Here is an 18,856-nt window from a genome sequence, read left to right as displayed (position 1 = left end):
TACAGCAACCTCAGGTAAATTATATTGTTACAAGTTTTCTTAATGTTGGGATTTGTTATGTAGCACATGTAATGGATAATTTTAAAGACGCACGGTCCTCTATATGATGCTAATGAGATGATTGAACTTACCTGAGGCTGAGCTCCTTATTCCTCATAGCCCAGCTATGTGGAGATGGCAGAAGTGACCCGGAAACTCCAGCAAACACAACACACACTCTGTCATGGATGACTCCACAAATCAGATGCAGGTAAGATGGTGAATTATTTTCACAATGGTCAGTTCTATGTTTTAGAGATCCTCATGCATATTTACTCTGTTACTGTTTGTCTCAGGCCTCAGGTTCTGTTGTAATGGGACCTTTGGGCTTGAAGAAAGACCTGGAGAAGAGCATTGATGTTGAAGTGGACACTACAGACAGGCATCCTTCCATAAGGAAAGGAGGCAGCCAAAGGTTAGTCTACTGTTAGTCTAAGGTTAAGCTCTATGAAGCACAACCTCACAATATTTATCTCCCTCATTGTCAGTGTTTTCCCTTGGAGTTTGTAGGGGACTGGTTCACACGTCCACTGGTTTGATTACAGCTTCATATGCATTTCTCTGCCACACACAGATGCACAACAAAGTTTGGTGAAGCCAACTGTATTGTACTCCAGATGATGAAATGTGCCTCTCGTTTTCAGGAGCTGCTCTTATGATGGATGTCTCTCCTGCACCACGTCGCTGGGATCCATTGTTGCCAAGAAAATGGCGCGGAAGGCAGATGTTTCCACAAGGACTTGTCAGCACAAAAACAAAGAATAAAAAAGTGACTAAATATGAATTCCCCTGGCTGAGAAACCGGTCCCCTCTAAATTGCAAAATTCCTCCATGAAGTCGGGTCCATAGAGTTTGCTTAAGTCTGGCAACTCAGCAGTGATAGATCCAGGGTAAAAATCGGCTACAGAGCTGTCAAGACAGGATCGATCTCGGGGGGGCTGGCAGTCCTGCTCTTGTTTTGTGCTCCTTTTTCTTCTCTTCTTAATCTTAAAAAACAAACAGAAAAAAACAAATTACTCATTTGGAGTTTGAACTTTCTTCCATCAAATGAAGTGAAGTCACTTTCCAAATGCAAAATGAATAAATCATTGTTGTAATTAATAATACGACAGCAGTTCTTCTTAGTGCACTCTTTCGTTGTAACTTTCTGTCACCCCATGCAGCTGACCATAAAGTGACATTGAGCGCTGAGTAGTAAAGCCAAAGGGTGAACAATGAGTGCCATCTAGTGTCCATCAAAAGTTAGTACATGATCATGGAGCCTCTTCAGCCCATCAACACTGGCTTTCAACAGGTACTCACAGATGAAAATACCCCAGGAATAGTTTCTTTATTTTAACCCGAAACTTCCACCTGGACTGCACATGCTAGTACACACAAACACAGATTTTTGTAAATCGGTGTCTTGGTAAGCTCCAACTTCTATGTGACCATAACGAGGGTTTGGTCATCCATGTCAGTAAGAACATGCTTTAATGTTGCACATGCGTACCACGTGTTCGACCCTGGGGCAGTCTAGGTGTTGCTGTTCATGCAGTCTTCTCTCAAGCAGGGCTCGCTGGTAGTACTCCTCCTTCTGCTGGGCAGTCAGAGACCACCACTGTGGACACATGGCAAGACAGAATTGAATTAGGTGATTTGGATAAAAGGCAACACTCGCTGCATTTTGTTTGAAGCCCACACACCCACCATCTGTCCCAGAGCTTTACACACTACAGAGCCGTTGCTGATCTTCATCTCAGCTGCCACCCTGGACCTGTTCTCCCTCATGAACAGCATAAAGGAGTTTGGTGGCTTTTTGTTGTCCGTCTTTAAACGGGCTGCTTTTTTCTGTTCCCTGGTTGAAGAGAGACATTTGAAACTTGAAAACACAAAACAAAAACCAGACATTCAGTACAGGACAGAAATTCATATAGCCGTCACACAAAAACAGTTCACGTCTCTGACACTCGCCAACAGATTCAAAACGATTATTCAATATGGTACAGTAATGTGAGAAAATGTGTGGTCAACTGAACAACTTACAAGAGTCCAGTGGCATCCAGAACGGTCCCATTTGGACTCCTCAGCACCTGAAAAGCATCAGCACAGTGTGAAAATACATCTAACACAAGCACCCAACTCTTGTTTCTGTTGAGTTGTAACGACAAATTGACATTTTGTTTGAGAAAATGTGATTTCACGCTTGATATAATCCAAAACGTACAGACGTGATCAATGTCACCGATCAAACACACAAGGTGACCCTAAGTTTACGTTGTGCAGAATCTAGTCCAAGTCTCTCGGTTGGTGTTCCTCTGTCTTCTCCTACCTGTTTTGTCTTCAGCGAGGGGATGCAGATGACCTGGTTGCCTTGGGCGTCATGAGTCGGTGCGTCCTTGGCACGTCTGGGAGAAGCCAAACCCACACCTGGCTGAGCCCTGTTTGGTCCAGACTGTTCCAGTGGGACTCTGGGATGGTCGTAGGTGCAAACGATCATGCTGTGTGGATCAATCGATGAGAGAAAGTTGGTGGCGGCGAGCTCCATGTCTGACCGGAGAGTAGTGAGGAGAACAAAATCTAGTTCAGACTCAGACGTCTGTCTTTGATGCCTTTAGTGCTGACGTCATTTTTTAACGGTCATCGATCAGTGCTTCGTTTTTTTTAAAACTCGGGATGCAATGACGTCCAAACCGTCGCGTGCGAGTACGAGACCAGTACAAGATGTACGCTCGTGGAGAGGCAACCAATCACAGACAAGACGGTCGAATTCAGGCAACTCCATACCGGAAGTGACCGCATGCGGTATGACGCCGTCAATTCTCGGACGGGCTCGTTTTCGTGTTCACGAGTCCTCGTTCGTTACGACCGGAACGAGTTGTTCGAGTCGAAATATAGAGCGACAGAACAAGGAGCTCGATCTCTGCCACCGACTTGAGCGAACGTGTTTTGGCTCAACGTCACATACGCACGCGCTCAACCTCGGGCTACCGAATTCGAAGTGTCATACGCTCGCGCTCAACTCGTGCACATGAGACTGCCACCATAGTCAGCCAATCACTGAGCTGCCGCTTGAAGTCCTCTGCTCTCATTGGCTGAAACTCTCCACCATTCACAAGACGCTTCAGTGGACGGGGAAGGCGGATCCTGCTGCAACTGAATCATCAATTAAGAAAAATGGCGCGCGTCAATGGAAACAGCGCTCAGCAGCCTCAGGTGAGTCATAGTCGTTTTCTCAACCAAGGGATTTGTTATGAAACACATGGAATGAATGGAGATGTTGAAAGATGCACGGTCCTCTACAGATGCTCCCCGTTGAGGAGATGAGAAGCTCAGCAACAAGTTAGCATGAGGCCCTGAAGCCAAGTGTCAGTTAGAGGAGTCAGGTTCGCTCTTTGGTTGACGTCCCTCTCTAAATGAACCACTTTTTTTCAGGGGGGACCCCCGCAGTTTTACTGGATTTATTGGACACACCAGGTATTTTCACATTTTGCTCATATGATCATCAAATGTGATGTGTGATTAATATAAAAATAAATCAGACTGTGTTCAGTCAGTTAGTTTGCAAAGCAGTTGTCATTATTATGGACTTGTTTCTGATTCGCTGAACAGTTCATGCCAGCATTCCATGAGCAACTAACTCTGTTGTCTTCTTCAGTGTTCAGAAAAGGAGCCTGACAATAACCAATCACCCCCCCATGTAAGTGATATTGAGGCATCCCTCGAGAAATGAGAAACAGACATCTTTATTTCACATCAAAATTTGTTTGTCCATATTCATGATTCATGCTTTCTAACTGAACATTTCCCCCATAGAACATACTGAGGCATCAGCTGATAGAAAGTCTTCTCGACAAACTGCAAGCGGCGTTGAGTCAACAACCAATCAGCTTGGATTATATGGACCTTCTACACACCATGAGCTTCTTCTATTTAGGTCATTTTCTGACCAAGTTGGTGATGTGTCTCAGATTACAGAGGCACTGCAAAACCTACATGAACTTGTCCAATGTGACCTTAATGCCAACTCGATACCTGTTGTGAAACTGGAAATGGAAACTCTAAAATCATTATTGAGAAAGAAAAACCTGACTATTTGAGACACACACCTTCCAGTCCCTTGCGTTGCTAAATGTCTGGGTGTGTCAGAAAGAACCACTTACAGGAGAATGCAAGAATTTGGGCTGTCTGTCAAAAGGAACATAAAGCACAATGAGTGACCAAGAACTGCACAATGTTATTTCTCAAATAAAGCAACAGATGCCAAATGCAGGGTATTGAATGGTTAGGGGCCATTTAGTTTCAATGGGCATCCGCATCCAGTGGAGTACACTGATGGCTTCTATGCATCGAGTTGACGCTCACAAGTCTGACAAAACTAGGATGTGTCATTCGAAGATGTTATTCCGTCAGAGGCCCTCTCTCCTTTGTCTGTGTCGATCCAAACCACAAACCAATCACGTTGGTGGCTTTTCAGAGTTATTATGAATGCCCCTGTTGAGTGCAAAAATAATTTTTGTTTTACACTGTGCTTATTGTGCTTTCCTTTCCTTTAATAGATACAACATTATGATATTCGGTGGCGTGTGAGCAACGGGATGGTTGTGACCGCAGAAAACATTCATGAAACAAACGCAATTGTTTAAACATCCGTATGTATCAGGACACTTCAAAAAGGCTGATGTCTGTAGACTGCAATCAGTTCATTGTCAGTCAGGTGTTGCTTTTGTCAGCTGAAACCTTGTTGGTTAAGCTCTGTGTGCTTGATAGGTTTGAACAAAAACCTGCACCCACGACGGCCCTTGCTGGAACAGTTTGCCCTCCACAGGCATACGCAGTATGACTTAATGTTTTTCTACTGCTGTATCATAATTTCTCTTTGTTCTTATTCTCCTTGTTTTTATTTTTTTAAGGAAATATAACCTGTAGATGATATCTGGACTGCAGAGTTGGCAGTCATTTCCATTGATCATTTTGTGGAGCAACATTACTGACAAAAGATGACACTAAAAGCGCTCTGCCCCCGAACAATTGGACTACAAAGTACTCCAGGATTTGATGGAGAGCTATTTAAAGTTGCAGTTGAAAACAAGGTGCAAAGAAGCAGAAGTAGCACATGTCCCCCTGTCTGTCCTTGCTGGCCTCACTGTCTCTCGAATTATTCATGACTCCTAGTCATTACACCATTCCCGTATTTTGGGCGGATTTTTTTGTACCAAATAACATTAAGAAAAACACTTGGCATTGTCCCTTCAAGGAATGTTCTCATTCCTTGAAGGTGGCATTGCAAAGTGGCATCTTTTTCAAACTCATAACTTTTTATAACCGTGTCATCAGCCCACACATCTGCAACGACACCTCAATCAGTCTGTCGCTCCCCTGCAGATATTGAGAGCTCCTACAGATTTCTGTCCATGATTGTATCCTATTGAAATCACACATACGCTTTGTGAAGAGATCCAATGCTGAGGCTGAAAATATAAGCTACAATCAATGGTATGGAAGGCTTAGTGCTAAGTAAGTAAACATTTTTTTGGATGAATGAGCATGTACAGTATTGTTAGTATTCATAGTGCTATTTTGTTGTATTTCAGACATTTCAACTTCCAGTCCTCTGGGTCCACCTGGTAGATGAGCTACTAAACCAAAAGATACAATGGACATATAAATTTTTTTGGTTATGCCTCTTTTTCAACACGTTTGCATATTACACATATGTCTGTTTTTGTTATATTGCTATCTTTTAAATGCTTATTGTGCATTTTGTATGCCCATTAATCTATGGTAAATAAACATGGCAGTCAAAATAAAACAGTTTCACACTATAGAGTTTGAGCTTCCTAATCAAACTGTCATTCTCAGGGAAAGGTCCATAGTCTGGTCCGTCTAACTGAATTGCTTCAGAGCTCTGGCAAAATGAAGCATTTGCATTCCTCATCCAAATGATTTGGCTGAGTGTAAAAATGGTAATATTCTGACTGTACGTTCTTCAGTGACGGATTTTTTTATTTCATAGGTGGATCATTTTGTGTCCCCATGGAATCGTGTACAGCATCAAGGTCAAGAGCTGAAAGCCCCAGGGATTTTGCTGACCTCTTGCTCTCATCGGAGCATTTCCCAAATGTCTGTGTTTATGACCTTGCTGGTGGGTTTTGCATGTTGTCATTTTAATGTCACTAAGCAGTCATAGTCGAAGTTCTGTCCTGCTGCACATGTACCTGATGAAACACATTGGTATCTGGATTTCATTATTGTAATGCTTCTGAACTGCTTCTCCAGGAAGCCTTGGCACAGAGGCCTGCTGATGACAGCTGAGAGTGCGTGGCTGAGCCGGAGAGGTTTTGTGTTTTCATCTCAAAGCACTGGAGTAAGGTGAGTGAGAGACACAATTTAGGAAAGGGACAGTTCAAGGCCACATATTTAATATGTTATTTAACTATGTTTTCACGATTGACTATTTATCATCGATCATTTATGCAGTGACACACATGTAAGAATAATATTGGACAGTATTTGTTTGACTGAAAGGTTGTCCCTTCTGTATTGGCCCTCATTGTATGGTTCATGAAATAAGGTGATAAGTATAATGAAAACACATACTGTCATGAGATAACATGATACTGATCCTAAAATATGTTGCCCCTGCTGTCAGTTCTGAGCTTCCGTGCATTTGTCATTAGACTATTACCCCCAGACATTGAATGTCTGCAATGGGTCTAGTGCCAGAACTGTGGGTGCACAGACTACATTCAACGATCAGGCTCTTTTGTTTTTCTTTACAGAAAGTGAAGTCCCTCTCTAGAGGTGGAAGAAAAGGCGAGACAAACGACTATCCAAGCCATTCCCATTCAAGAAAGGTCCTCAGCTGTTTCTACTTGGTACCATATATCCTAATGTGCAATGCACACTTACTGTTAGAAAATATCAGAGGCCTAGTTATCTGTTTGGACTACTTGGATTGCCTTGCTAGTTACGAGGTGTTATTTTCCAGTAATGGCCAAAACTGGATCTGGACTTTACTGAGAAAGTAAAAAAAAAAGAGGCATTTGAATTGTGATTATATTTGCTTCTTGGGGATGGCAGAATGCAACACCACTAGCAGGTTATATTGTTGGAATTTACACTTGACATCTGCTTGTTGTGATGGTTCCACTTCTGAGGTGTCTGGCTGTAGGACAAGCATCTTTATCAGTGTGGAGGCAGATTTTTTGTGTGTGGTGTAAAGACTATTGGGGCACTCCACTGACATACTGTATGATTTTTTTGCTTCCATGTTTGAGGTCTCTGACAGAAAAAAATCCTTGCGTGTGGCTCCCTATATACGGCTGTAGAATATTTTATCTGGCTTGTGTGGACAGATTCAAAAGACCAGTGATTTGGAAGTGGATAAATGCATAAGGACAATCGCTCACGCTCAACCTGAGAAGGGGTGATAAAATCAAGCGCTCCTGGTCATTCATCACGCTGCAGAGATGCAGCAAGAGTGCCTGAATATATTAGTAACTTTTATAATCAAAGGAGAGACTTCTTCTATCACGTAAAATTAATTTAAAACTTGGAATGTGACATCACAGCGTACAAATCAGAACCACAGAAACATCTTAGCGTCCCAGCCAAGCGCCTGCTCAGCTTGAAATATTGTCTCCTGTCTTCACTGTTCTCTGAAGCCTGACCATACAGATTGGTGTTTCTGGAGAGAAACATTTAACCTACATGAAGAAGGTTAAATATAAGTGTAATATTATTATTTATTATTTATATATGTTCCACATTGATTTATTGTTCATTGTTCAACAAAGTTTGAAAGTTTAATGACAGCTAAATCCTAAATTGTTCTATGACGTTTGAATAATCGTTATTTTAATACGAATAAAAATAATCGTGATCATCACAATCACATTTAAACTGGAAGTCAAAAGTTGTACTCCATGAAAAAAAAAAAAGATCATCCTCGACACCTTTAAAGGTGTCACAAAATACACACTGAAGGGCCATGAAAATCTTTAAAATGAAGACATTTCTAAATTATCGTTCTCAATGTCCTACAAAAAAACAAATAATACATTTCCCCTGACTTCTCTACAGTCTATTCAAATTCCCTCTTCAAGTTATTTTATGTATTTGTTTTAGAAAAGAAAACTTCCTCTAACCAAAACACCACTTAAACATGATTGAAGGTTACAGGACTGCCACTGCAGATATTTTGGAGACATATAAAGTAGAGCTACTGTACCAAAACCCATCAATTTAAAACATAATGCATTTACCAGGATGGTCAGCAGATTGTGCGGGGCCAAACGCTCCACCAACGGTTAATATATCAAACTCAAAAAGTGTTCGTATTTAACCACCGGCTGCAAAAAACAATTTGAAAGGGAAATTAGCATGTTCCTCTCAACTGTGCATCATCATTCATTTCTCATTTTGTAACACATGGATGACCGGTAGAGTAAATGTTACATGCCAATCTTGTGTTACAATAGATGACATCAATCTGACCAATGTACTAATGTGTTACAGATGAAACCACCCTTCTGCTGCTGGACCTGCTGGACAGTCATTGACCTCTTCCGTCGAAGCTGGTGTGTTACTCTGTAAAAACCTGGAAACAAAGCCAGGTGCCACGAGGCTACTATACACCATGATCATCGAAAAGAAAAAGGAAAAAACAAGGACGCCTCATACAGGACCTCATACATAAGGGCAGAATGCAGTCGAAGCATTTTATTGGCTTGTGGGTGACCTCTAAAAATAAGAGTATATATTTTGTGAATCTTGAATCTCAAATGATCCTCCACAGACAATGGAATAGATGAAAGGTGTGACTGTCGTACTTCCTTAAATCTACTTAGTGAATGAGATCATGTGGTTTATTGAAACATTTGCGCAGAGAAATGGACCCAAAATAAAGCTGCAAAACAAATTCAGTCATATCATGATGCATTTTATTGAAATGGCCCACAGAGAACAGGATATGATGACAACAATGAGGACATTATATTATAAACTGTGGTAGCAAGTGTCAAGCAAGGTGTTTCAAAAAGGATTGCACTTTGAGGTGTGGCATGTAGTTTCCCAACTAGACTTACTTTATTTTCCAATAGAGTAAGTCAGAATTGACGGATGTGTGTATGAATTGTATGGGGAAGCTGCAGTCAGAGACTTGTTTTAATGTTTTAGTGAAATATGGAAAGGCCTTATGAAATGAAGTGTTGTGATTTGTTCATTTGAATGAGTCTTTAAAAGGACACAAAAAAGTTCTTTGTTTTTTTTTAATCTGTCAGTGACCCCACGTGATTATTTTAAAGTCTGCTGTTGCCTGTCGGTGTCTGGTGTGAACCAGTAGTCTCTTCACACCGCATAACGCACATAAATAAACTTCTTCTATAGTGACGCCTCATTTCAGTGAAACCTTTCTGTAGTTTGAGGTGGAAACTAATACAGTAGCAGGCAAACAAGCTGTATCACTTGTCAAACAAGACAGCAGTATCAATTTTGTCCAGCAGGTGGCAGCAGTCGCATTGAAGTTTGGTGGTGTTCCTGTGAAATTCCACTGCAGTCTTAAACGATTACTTGGTGTTGAGTCGGTGCCGGCTGTGTGATATGCTCTCCTTCTACAACAAATAATCCACTTATCTTAATCTCTGAAAGAATTGAATGGCAGAAACTTCCCAGGAGCGTTAGACGTGGTTCTGTCTCATAAACATGCACGCACAAGACCGAATTCATGAGGGTAAAGACCAAGTACATCTGTGTCATCCGCCTGTGTATTTTTTATTATTTTTTTAATCATTAACTTGGTGTCCTTTTCTCACTGCCAATGGTCTTGAGACCTGATTCTCATATTGGCGTATGAATGAGTCCACAGGTTGTTTTGAGGCTTTGGTGGCACTGCTTTCGATAAAAGGAAGTGTTTCTTGTGGGGAAGAATGATCAAATTGTCGAGAGCGAAGAAAGTTGTCAGGACCAATGTTTATTTTCCATCTGTCAGGATTGAAAGTCATGTTAGACGTCAAACATAACAACAAAATACAGACACACATACAAATAAACACAAGTCAGTTTTTCACCAATTTCCGAGGGGCTCAATAAGAAAAAGCATTTCTTCTGGTAACTGCCACACAGTAGTTTCAGTTTTTATTATTGTCAGACTTTTCTAACAATAAACACTTTGACCTGCATACAGTGTCACTTGTCCTGCGCTTTTATTTCTGTTCATGAATACAGCCAGGTCAATTTTATTGAACAATTAAGTACACAAGTACTACTAACCTGAGGACTCAGATGATGCCCAGGTTTATACATGCATACTTTGTACTTCAGAATACTTCAATTATATTTCTTCACCGTAAAACTTTGCTGACCTTAGTGTTCAAAAGAATAGAGGCGGACCTGGTCAACAGACAAAGTGTGCATCTAACTTTATTATTAAAGTGTGCAGTATTGGCCACACAAGTGAATGCAATGAGGGACTAAGTCTACCGTGAGTGAACACACACTTTTCTCTGTTCACTTTTAGGAATCCAACACACTTCATTATGAATAAATATGAGTTGGCTGACCACTAGTTTCTTGCTCTTGCACTTAAAACGACAAAATCCTTGTGTATAATCAATAAAACATTACTACTTCTCCATTGTCAGAAGAGAAACTGCTGACTGACGGTTGAATATTGAACAACAGCATTGTTGGGAATTCTTTTTGAGCTGTGCAGAGTGTGCAGAAAGTGAGCTTGTTGATTTATTTCATGTATCAAATCACCCTGCTGTCACACATTGAGAAAAAGTTGCAAATGATTAACCGCCAGCGTCTCTCCAATGCCTGTAAGAAACCATACTGAGTCATCCATTTGTCTTGAATCAAACTTGGGTGTCAGTGATGACAATGTGAAAACACTAGTACTTCAGTTTTTACTTAAATGTGTTTGGACCTTGGGTTTTTAAACTGCTCTTCTCTTCTGAAGTGGCGTTTTGTGCAAATTATCTTATATTATTCTGACCTTTCACCTTGGCTCCTCAGACAAACCGTTCATGTCATGCAGATGAAGTGTTATGATCTGACTCTCCTTCCTTGCTTTAGCCTTCTGTTCCTCTGACTGTTTGGAAAGTCTTTGTCCGTTACTGAAACTGAGACGTTTCTGCACGTGGATGTGTGCATTCTGCAGTTTTTGGCAGGAGAACCGTTTGCAGAAAAGAAGGTCCACATAAGCACGGCGGAAGTCCCTATTGAGCAGTGCGTAGAGGATCGGGTTTAGTGCTGAGTTGAAATATCCAAGCCACAGGACCACGGAATGAAGCATGTTGGGAGGCGGGGTCATTCTCGAATTGACGCCCACGCAGGTGAAGAAGGTGAAGTAAGGAAACCAGCAGATGATGAAGGCGCCGAGCACAGCAGCCAGAGTCACTGTGGCTTTGTGTTCCTGGAAGATGGCGGCCGTTGACGCTCGTGCAAATGATGGTGTGTTGGCACGGATGCGCTGCACCTGAAGATGAGCAGAGGTATTATATACTTGACTGAAAAATGTTGGAAATACCAATACATCTGAATGACCATGTTTTCCGTCTCCATTTCTGTGTTCACATGTGCTCTAACTGCCGGAGCGAAATAAAAACGCTGCGATATAAACGGGTCTTTCCAGATGAAATGGACCCATTTGTACATACATAGATCTTCAGTTAACCAGCGCTTAGTCCTGGTCAGGGTTGCAGGGAGTGCTGGATATGAAGGGGAGTCAATGGAGGGAGGTTATTTTGTGATCTAGCTTGAAATATGCCATAGATCTCACATATGATGTTTGTCAATTTGAAAGATGCATTCTAACGCCGACCAGCATCAAAAGTTACGTAGTAGTGAACTACAAGCTCTACAAGGGTTACGGTGAGTATTTAATAATGTCAGGTAATGTTCTACCTTTGATAGTTTAGAACATTTTGCATCTGCTGTGACGCCATTCATGACGATTGGTTTGTCATCCAAATAATTGTTTTCACAAGCAAATAAATTATAAATTACACGACAAACAGTAAAAACATCACACAACACTTTTTTTTTCTTTTTCTTCTATTTTTTTTCTATTTTCTAATGTACAGAGACTTCCAAAAGCAGTTGTGTTTGGAGAAATAAAACAAGTGAATTATACTACATTATGCCTTTACATCTAAATATTTCATTTAAAATAAAAACCGTGAGGAGACACAGCGAGGGACAACCAATAAAGTTCATGAATCCAGTAAGAATTGACATGAAGAGAATCGGTGTGACAAGGCAACCACAAGGAGGATGCACAGGATATTATACAACATCCACTTACATCCTTTCATTCAGTCTTCTTTTTTGTTGTTGTTTAAAAACATTGCTAACAAAATGAATTTGCTTGTCCCAAGATCGTGACACTTGTCACTTGTCAACAAATGTTTTTGTTTCGTGGTTACGTACTCACCTGCTTTCGTGCCACTCTGAAAATACACAGATACATCCCCGTCATCAGCATCAGTGGCAGGTAGAAGGTGGTAATGGTATAAAAAAGAACATAGTTGTTATTCCATTCAAACACGCAGTATCGTCCCTTTTTGTCCTCCTCGCCGATTTTCCAGTCCACGTGTTGGACACTGTAGTCCGATGTGTTCCAGCCCATGTGAATGGGGAGAAAAGACACGGCCAGAGAAAGAGCCCAGATGGCAGTGATGGCCAGTGTCACCCTGGGGGGAGTGACTCTTCTGGTATAGCTGAGAGGTGACGAGATCACCAGGTATCGGTCCACACTGATGGCCAGAAGGGTCAGGATTGAGGCTGTACAAAGCAAGACATCCATGGAGATGTAAATGTTGCACAAGGCTCCGCCAAAAGCCCACTTCCCACCACTTATCTCCACAGTGGCAGAAAAGGGCAATACAAGAAGCCCTAGCAGCAGGTCCGTCACTGCCAATGACACCACAAAGCAGTTAGCAATGCGCCACAGTCTCCGACTCAAACCAACAGCCAAACACACCAATACATTTCCGCCGATGGTCAGGATGATAAAAATGACGAGCACCACGGCCTTGGAGATCATGATACTCTCCTCCACAACCACAGAAATGGGCCCACTCGGGAATGCGAAACAGCATTGAACATCAAAACGTCATTCCACTTCCTCCGCCAGTGAATTCTGCCACGACCTCAGTGACACGGGGTTAGCTGGTCCTCGAGTCGGTCATGGAACTGTACCCCAACCGCCTTGTGTTGCGTCTGCAATGCTCCCTGCAGAAGTGAAAGAACTGTTACTTTGCGTTCCTTATGAAGACTTGCTGGAGAAGACTGTGATGCAGGAGCTGATTGAGTGGATGCTTTGGTAACTAAGCACAGCTGGAAAACAAAACCAAACACTTGTCCAGGATAAATGCACTTGTCGATACTGCATGATAATTCATCAGAGAAAGGTAGTTCAGTTAAATGTGTGTTACGACCACCTCAGAATCACGTGCCCTATCACTGGTGAAGCAGCCCTATTGTCACACTTTGCTAGTTATGTTTTGTTTGTTTGGACATTCGGTTGTCGATTTCTGGTTTTATTTTGGTGAGAGTAGTCTGGTCTTCCTGGGTGCGCACATTAGAAAGTAAAATTTGTCATGTCTGTGGGTCACGTTTTCTCAAGTTTTGTCACATTTCGCCATCAGGTTAAGAAACAGTTTGGTTGAGTCTTGTCCATCCTCTTGTCAAGTTGGGTCTAGTCACCAGATCAAGTACAGTGTGGTCAATTGCCCTGTCAAGTCAAGTAACAGTATGGTTGAGTCCTGTCTAGCCAAGTCATTGTCCCAGCTTGCCCCGTAAAGTCCTGTCTCCAAGTCGAGTTAAGTAACTTTCAACTGTCGTCTTATCAAGTTAAGCCAAGTCTTGTCACATCTTGTCTGGTCATTGTTTTGTCTTCTTTCTTGTCAAGTCAAGGTGAAGTCTTTTATCTCTTGTCTTGTCCGCTTTTGTCCTCGCCCTCTTCTTGTGTTGCCCTTTGAGATTTGTGTTTGGATTCAGGACCCTGGTTAAACTCTGGTCCTGTTCTGTCTCCTGCTACTGGGTCCTAAAGCCCAACAAACTCCTGATACCTGTTTAGTAATTTTCGATCAGTAAGTGAATCACACAAACAAGAGTAGCTTCCAATGAAAAATACAATTTTAAACATGTACAGCGGTACCTCGGTTCTCGACTACAATCCGTTCCACAGGCGAATTGTTCAAAATCTGAATCGATTTTTCCCATTACATTGCGCTGTTCCTCTATGTGTGTGGCCGCTGCATGTGGGAGGGGTTGCCGAGTGAGTGACGTCTCTCCAGAAGTGAAGAGGTGCCCGGTGCGTGTCCAGCTCTGAATGTGCGCTTCTGTGCAGTTTGTCTGCATACAGAGGCTGCATTATACACAATAACAAAGCGCGTTGTGGGTCAGCTGATCGGTACGCACACGTTATGTTTTTTCCAGCTTTTTTCGGGGGTGTTCGAGTTCTGGATTTTTGTTGGAAATCCGAAGCAAAAAAAAATAGAAAATTTTGTTTGAACTCCAAGACATTCGAAAACTGAGGTACCACTGTCTTTATTTTTATTTAGTCAAAGCTTACATAATGGTCTTCATGTTTGAACTTAATGTTTTGATAGTAAAAACAAACAAATTTCAATAAGCACTCTGCAACTGCATTTCAACTCTTGACCACAAAACCTTGTCAGACTGACTCCTGACTGACATTGCTTTGAGGAGCACCATCTCTGTTTGTGCTCCTCCTCCTCCAGTTCGTATGTCTGTCTGACACCACCACAGCGCAGCGCTCCACAGGCATGGGTGACTGCCACTAAGGACGGCTATGTGCAGACCAGTGGTGGGAACATTTTCCAGAGATTGAGCATTCCTGTTCAAGTGAGCGTGACTGTGCTTTGTAAAAGTGCCAAACCTAAAATATCGTGAGATCACCATTGAACATTCTGACAGCTGCGTAAGGGATTATGTAAACACAGCTAAGAGCCTTTCTGGAGAAGCCGAGCTGTCAAATCAAAACAGGGAAAGTAAAAAAGACTTAAGAAGGAAGCGACGGTTTCACTGTTAATTATGATTTAAAAAAATAACTGACTCAATCAAAATAGAAAAACACTCATAATGTCACTGTGTACTCATTCAGTGCACTACTGCAACTGTAGCTCTCCCAATGTTTTGGAGTTTTGTCCCTGAATTAGCGCTAGGCGTCGCCAGTTTTTTTCATCTGTTGATTTTAATGGTTGTTTATTTCCAGTTTTATTTTGGTGCCGTTAGTCAGCGCTTCCTGTGTGCTCCTAGTCTGTCTTGTCTGTGTGCCCTCTAGTCTCTCATCCCTTCATTGGTGTCTTGCTTTGTTTCCACTGCATCTGCCCCTCTCTTCCCGCGCTGCTGGTGCATTTTCATTTGTATGTAACGTTACATCATGCCACCGTCGTCTGGTCAAGTTTAGTCAAGTCCCCAAGCCAAGTCAATAAACTGTCAATTCGTCTCCATGTCAAAGTAAGAGGCTAGTCCAGTCCCATCTAGTCCAGTCATCGTCTTGTCTTGTTCTGTCAAGTAGTGATGTAGTGATCATCAAACAGTGTCCTGACTGTCAGAGGCCACCAGTGGGCACTGTCTGCGGTAACATGTTTGGACTTCAACGACCATTTCAATGAAATATCATGAGCCATGGAGTGGTCTCTGAACATTTGTAGTAACCCAACCAAATACATGTCATGACACCTCATCTACCCATCACGGCTGTGTAGTGCCATTGACAGAACGTGTTTCGTTTCATAGATTAGCTTCTGAGAAAACACGGTTGAATTGATTCTCCAACAAGCAATAAATCATAACGGAAGAGGTGCTTCTCTTCTCAAACAGGAGGCTTCTGATCTACCCAGATCTGATTGTTTTATTAGCGCCTTTACAAGCTGTATAGTGGAGCTCCTCCAAGTGCAGCTTTTTTTAGTAGTGTAATAATAGCTCTGCACAAAAGCCAGTGTCAGTGGTGATGCGCCGTGTCCACATGGAAAAAAAAGATAAGATAATTGGAAGTCAAGCAAAGAACCAATGGTAGAAGTTCGTCCAAACTTTGTGCTGAAAAGATGACATACTGTAGATATGTTTGAAACTCAGTCCTATGTGTAGTTTTCACCAATGTGTGTTTGGTGTACAGTGTGTACAATCGGTTTTGTACAATTCCATTCAAGCCCAAAAAGAAATTATGGAATGGAATGGAAAAAATATATTACGACCACCTTTTCAGGGTCCCAGTGTTCCTGCATGGAAAGAGACACTTGACTGTGCAGAAGCCAAGGATATGAGCATGAGGGGTGCGCACTCGAAGTTTCCATGGTGACTTTGTTTGCTCAGCTCTGACACAGTTTAGATAGAGATGTCACCCTGGTCACACATTGTCAAGCTCATTACTTGTAGATTTAGAAGTCAGACCAGAACAATATTATTGCGGGAAAAAATGCGAGGCACTCATGATAATCTTGGCCTGCAGTTAAGGACTGACTTCTGATAAAGTCCACGTCATTTAAAGGGCGGGATGTCAACGTGCTATGCTGCTTTAATGCCACTGAGTTTCTACTTCAGGACGATGCATGTTTGGCAAAGCATTACCACTAAAACTATATTTAGTTTTGGCGACATTTCAGGAATTTCTCAGCATAGGTTGTGTGGCAGTACAGTGTTGAAATATTGTGATGTCCACGTGAGTGTGTACTGTCTGAATATTCAACCTCTTTGAAGCAACTTGAAGTACTTGCTCGATTGTTTGCCGACAAACATGGCGGCATGAGTACTGTTAAATCCTGCAGCTTAAACAAAATATCAATTAGTCCTGTTTACGCAGTGAAGCAGCAGATGTTTGCAAAGAACAAGTTGGGGGTGGAAAAGTAAATGATCCTGGCAAATATTAGATTACCTGGACAATAATTCAATTTAGGGCGACCAGCTCTTTGATGAAATCTGTGACTGACGCAAGTAGCCTCAGCAGTAGCACTGTGTGTGTTCGAAAAAATGAAATCTGAAATAATTTCTTGGTTATATAGGCACTTCAGATTAATCTTTGTAATATATCCTGTTCAGTATTATCATGGCAACTTTCTTCAGCTTTATGAACACATTGTAAAATGGCATATACTGCAGAGAGAGTTGAAGTCGCTTCACAAACCAGAAAATAAAAGCAAGTGACTCATCAGAATGGCTTTTCAATATTTCCTCTTGACATAATTTCTCACTGCAAATGTGATAAACACAACTTTTCTCATACAAATACATCAGCAATACCTTCTTTCTGGACTTGTTTCCTAAACACACTCAGGAGCATTGTTCTACATTGGAGCTCAAAGGGCTTCGGTGTGGACTCACCTTGTACAGCTGGTGTGAAATGAGCTGCTATTCCCGCAGATATTCCATGTGACATAATCACTTCATTTCCTTCTTGTGGTGCGATCACTCGCTCTTTCTCCCTCTCCTTCCCTGCCTCTGTCTGCTCGCAGCTCTTTCCTCATGTGGAGAACGCATGATGCACCTCCCACCAGCTCTGCATTCATTTATGCCCCACTACTAATCATTCTTGGTAATGTTACTCAGTAGCTTTGTAAAGTCTAACTCCACTGCACCACCAGTATCTATGAGAGCTCCAGGAAATATGGATTTACTCTACTTCATTTTACATTTCCAGCTGGAATGACTGCCGGAATATGTTGTACATATTACAGAGATGTGACTGAGGTTCATGTTGTGTACATTTCCATGTAGGCAAAGATCAAGCGATTAAAGGTAGTAGTGAATGTTTGTCTGACTAAAGCTGCAGCGTCGATGTTTGTCTTGATGTGGGAGTCTTCCTCCCCGTGATGGTCTCTTGAGGCAATTAAGTTATGCCCATCTGCCACTGCAGCTACACAAATATCCCCCACAGGTTTTTATATTGAACCAAAAAACATCATTATGAGACCCATTTTAATTTGGTCTGATCTGTTTTACGAAATGAAATCTAGTCCTATGACACAGGTGCCAGATCATGCGCCTCTCTGAAGGTGTTCGGCATGTGTGGGTGCGATGAGGTATCATGAAACACTTGTTCAGAGGTCACTAGATGGCGCTGTTAGTTTGGAAATGATGTGTTTATTGAGTTGAAAATCAGGACACTGTTTCATGAAACCTCACCAACCCATTTAATAATGTGTGACTCATGGTTCTTGAGTCAACATGTTCTTTTGATTTAACATATTTTATACATTGAAACCAAACATGGGACTACAAATATGGCTTCAAATAGTACTTTTTTCCCCTTCTTTTTGAATACTCAGTGAATACTTACTGCAGAAACATGACCAGAGTCGACTTTTCATTTCACCACTCACAAGACATGAAACGTTAGATTGTTGAGCAAGAGGTTTGCCATACTCTTCCACTTATTTTTCAAAGTCAGTGGAGATTTGACTAGAAATTATTGTTTGTCACAGGTTCCTAGGACATACTGAATATTTAAAAACTAGTGGTGGGACACGTTATTTATGATTAATTAATTACAACATTATTATGATGAATTAATCACAGCAACAAAAAAATTAATTTAATTCAACGGTTTGCTCTCCAGACAACAGGGATCCTGTGTAAGTGCATGAGTTCCTGGTCCACTGATCACACTGATGCACAAGACACGTGGCAGCTAGGATGATAACAACAACAACAAACATGGAGGAATCCCTGAACAAAAGCAAACAAAAGCATCTGTTTGCTTTTGTTCAGGGATGTTTTTTGCTACACAATGCCCAGGGTTTCCACTACTCTGAATGTACTTGAGATTCTTATCAAATTGAAATTCTTATACAAATATTTTCAAGAC

The 18,856-nt window shown here is 41.7% G+C and overlaps 1 protein-coding gene across 1 annotated transcript; it reads right to left on the bottom strand.

Annotated features, from left to right (window-relative positions):
• Positions 1-10,005: 10,005 nt before the first annotated feature.
• On the bottom strand, positions 10,006-17,487 carry hrh2b (histamine receptor H2b). The gene is made up of 3 exons (XM_053847613.1): positions 17,374-17,487; positions 12,458-13,257; positions 10,006-11,500 (listed from the first exon to the last, which is right to left on the bottom strand). Exons 2-3 carry the CDS (start codon positions 13,067-13,069, stop codon positions 11,021-11,023), a joined length of 1,092 nt encoding a protein of 363 aa, XP_053703588.1. The 5' UTR covers positions 13,070-13,257; positions 17,374-17,487; the 3' UTR covers positions 10,006-11,020.
• Positions 17,488-18,856: the final 1,369 nt, after the last annotated feature.

This window comes from Synchiropus splendidus, chromosome 17 (assembly GCF_027744825.2).
Source record: "Synchiropus splendidus isolate RoL2022-P1 chromosome 17, RoL_Sspl_1.0, whole genome shotgun sequence".
Lineage (NCBI taxonomy): Eukaryota > Metazoa > Chordata > Actinopteri > Syngnathiformes > Callionymidae > Synchiropus > Synchiropus splendidus.
The sequence above is the reverse complement of the archived record's forward strand: the minus strand, read 5'-3'. Positions and strand labels throughout refer to the sequence as shown.

What these genes read in the sequence shown, in the direction of transcription:
- hrh2b (XM_053847613.1), bottom strand. Translation starts at nt 13,069, where the DNA reads ATGATCTCCAAGGCCGTGGTGCTCGTCATTTTTATCATCCTGACCATC. An exon ending in TCAGAGTGGCACGAAAGCAG is followed by an intron (nt 11,501 to 12,457) that starts GTGAGTACGTAA and finishes GCTCATCTTCAG; the next exon opens with GTGCAGCGCATCCGTGCCAA.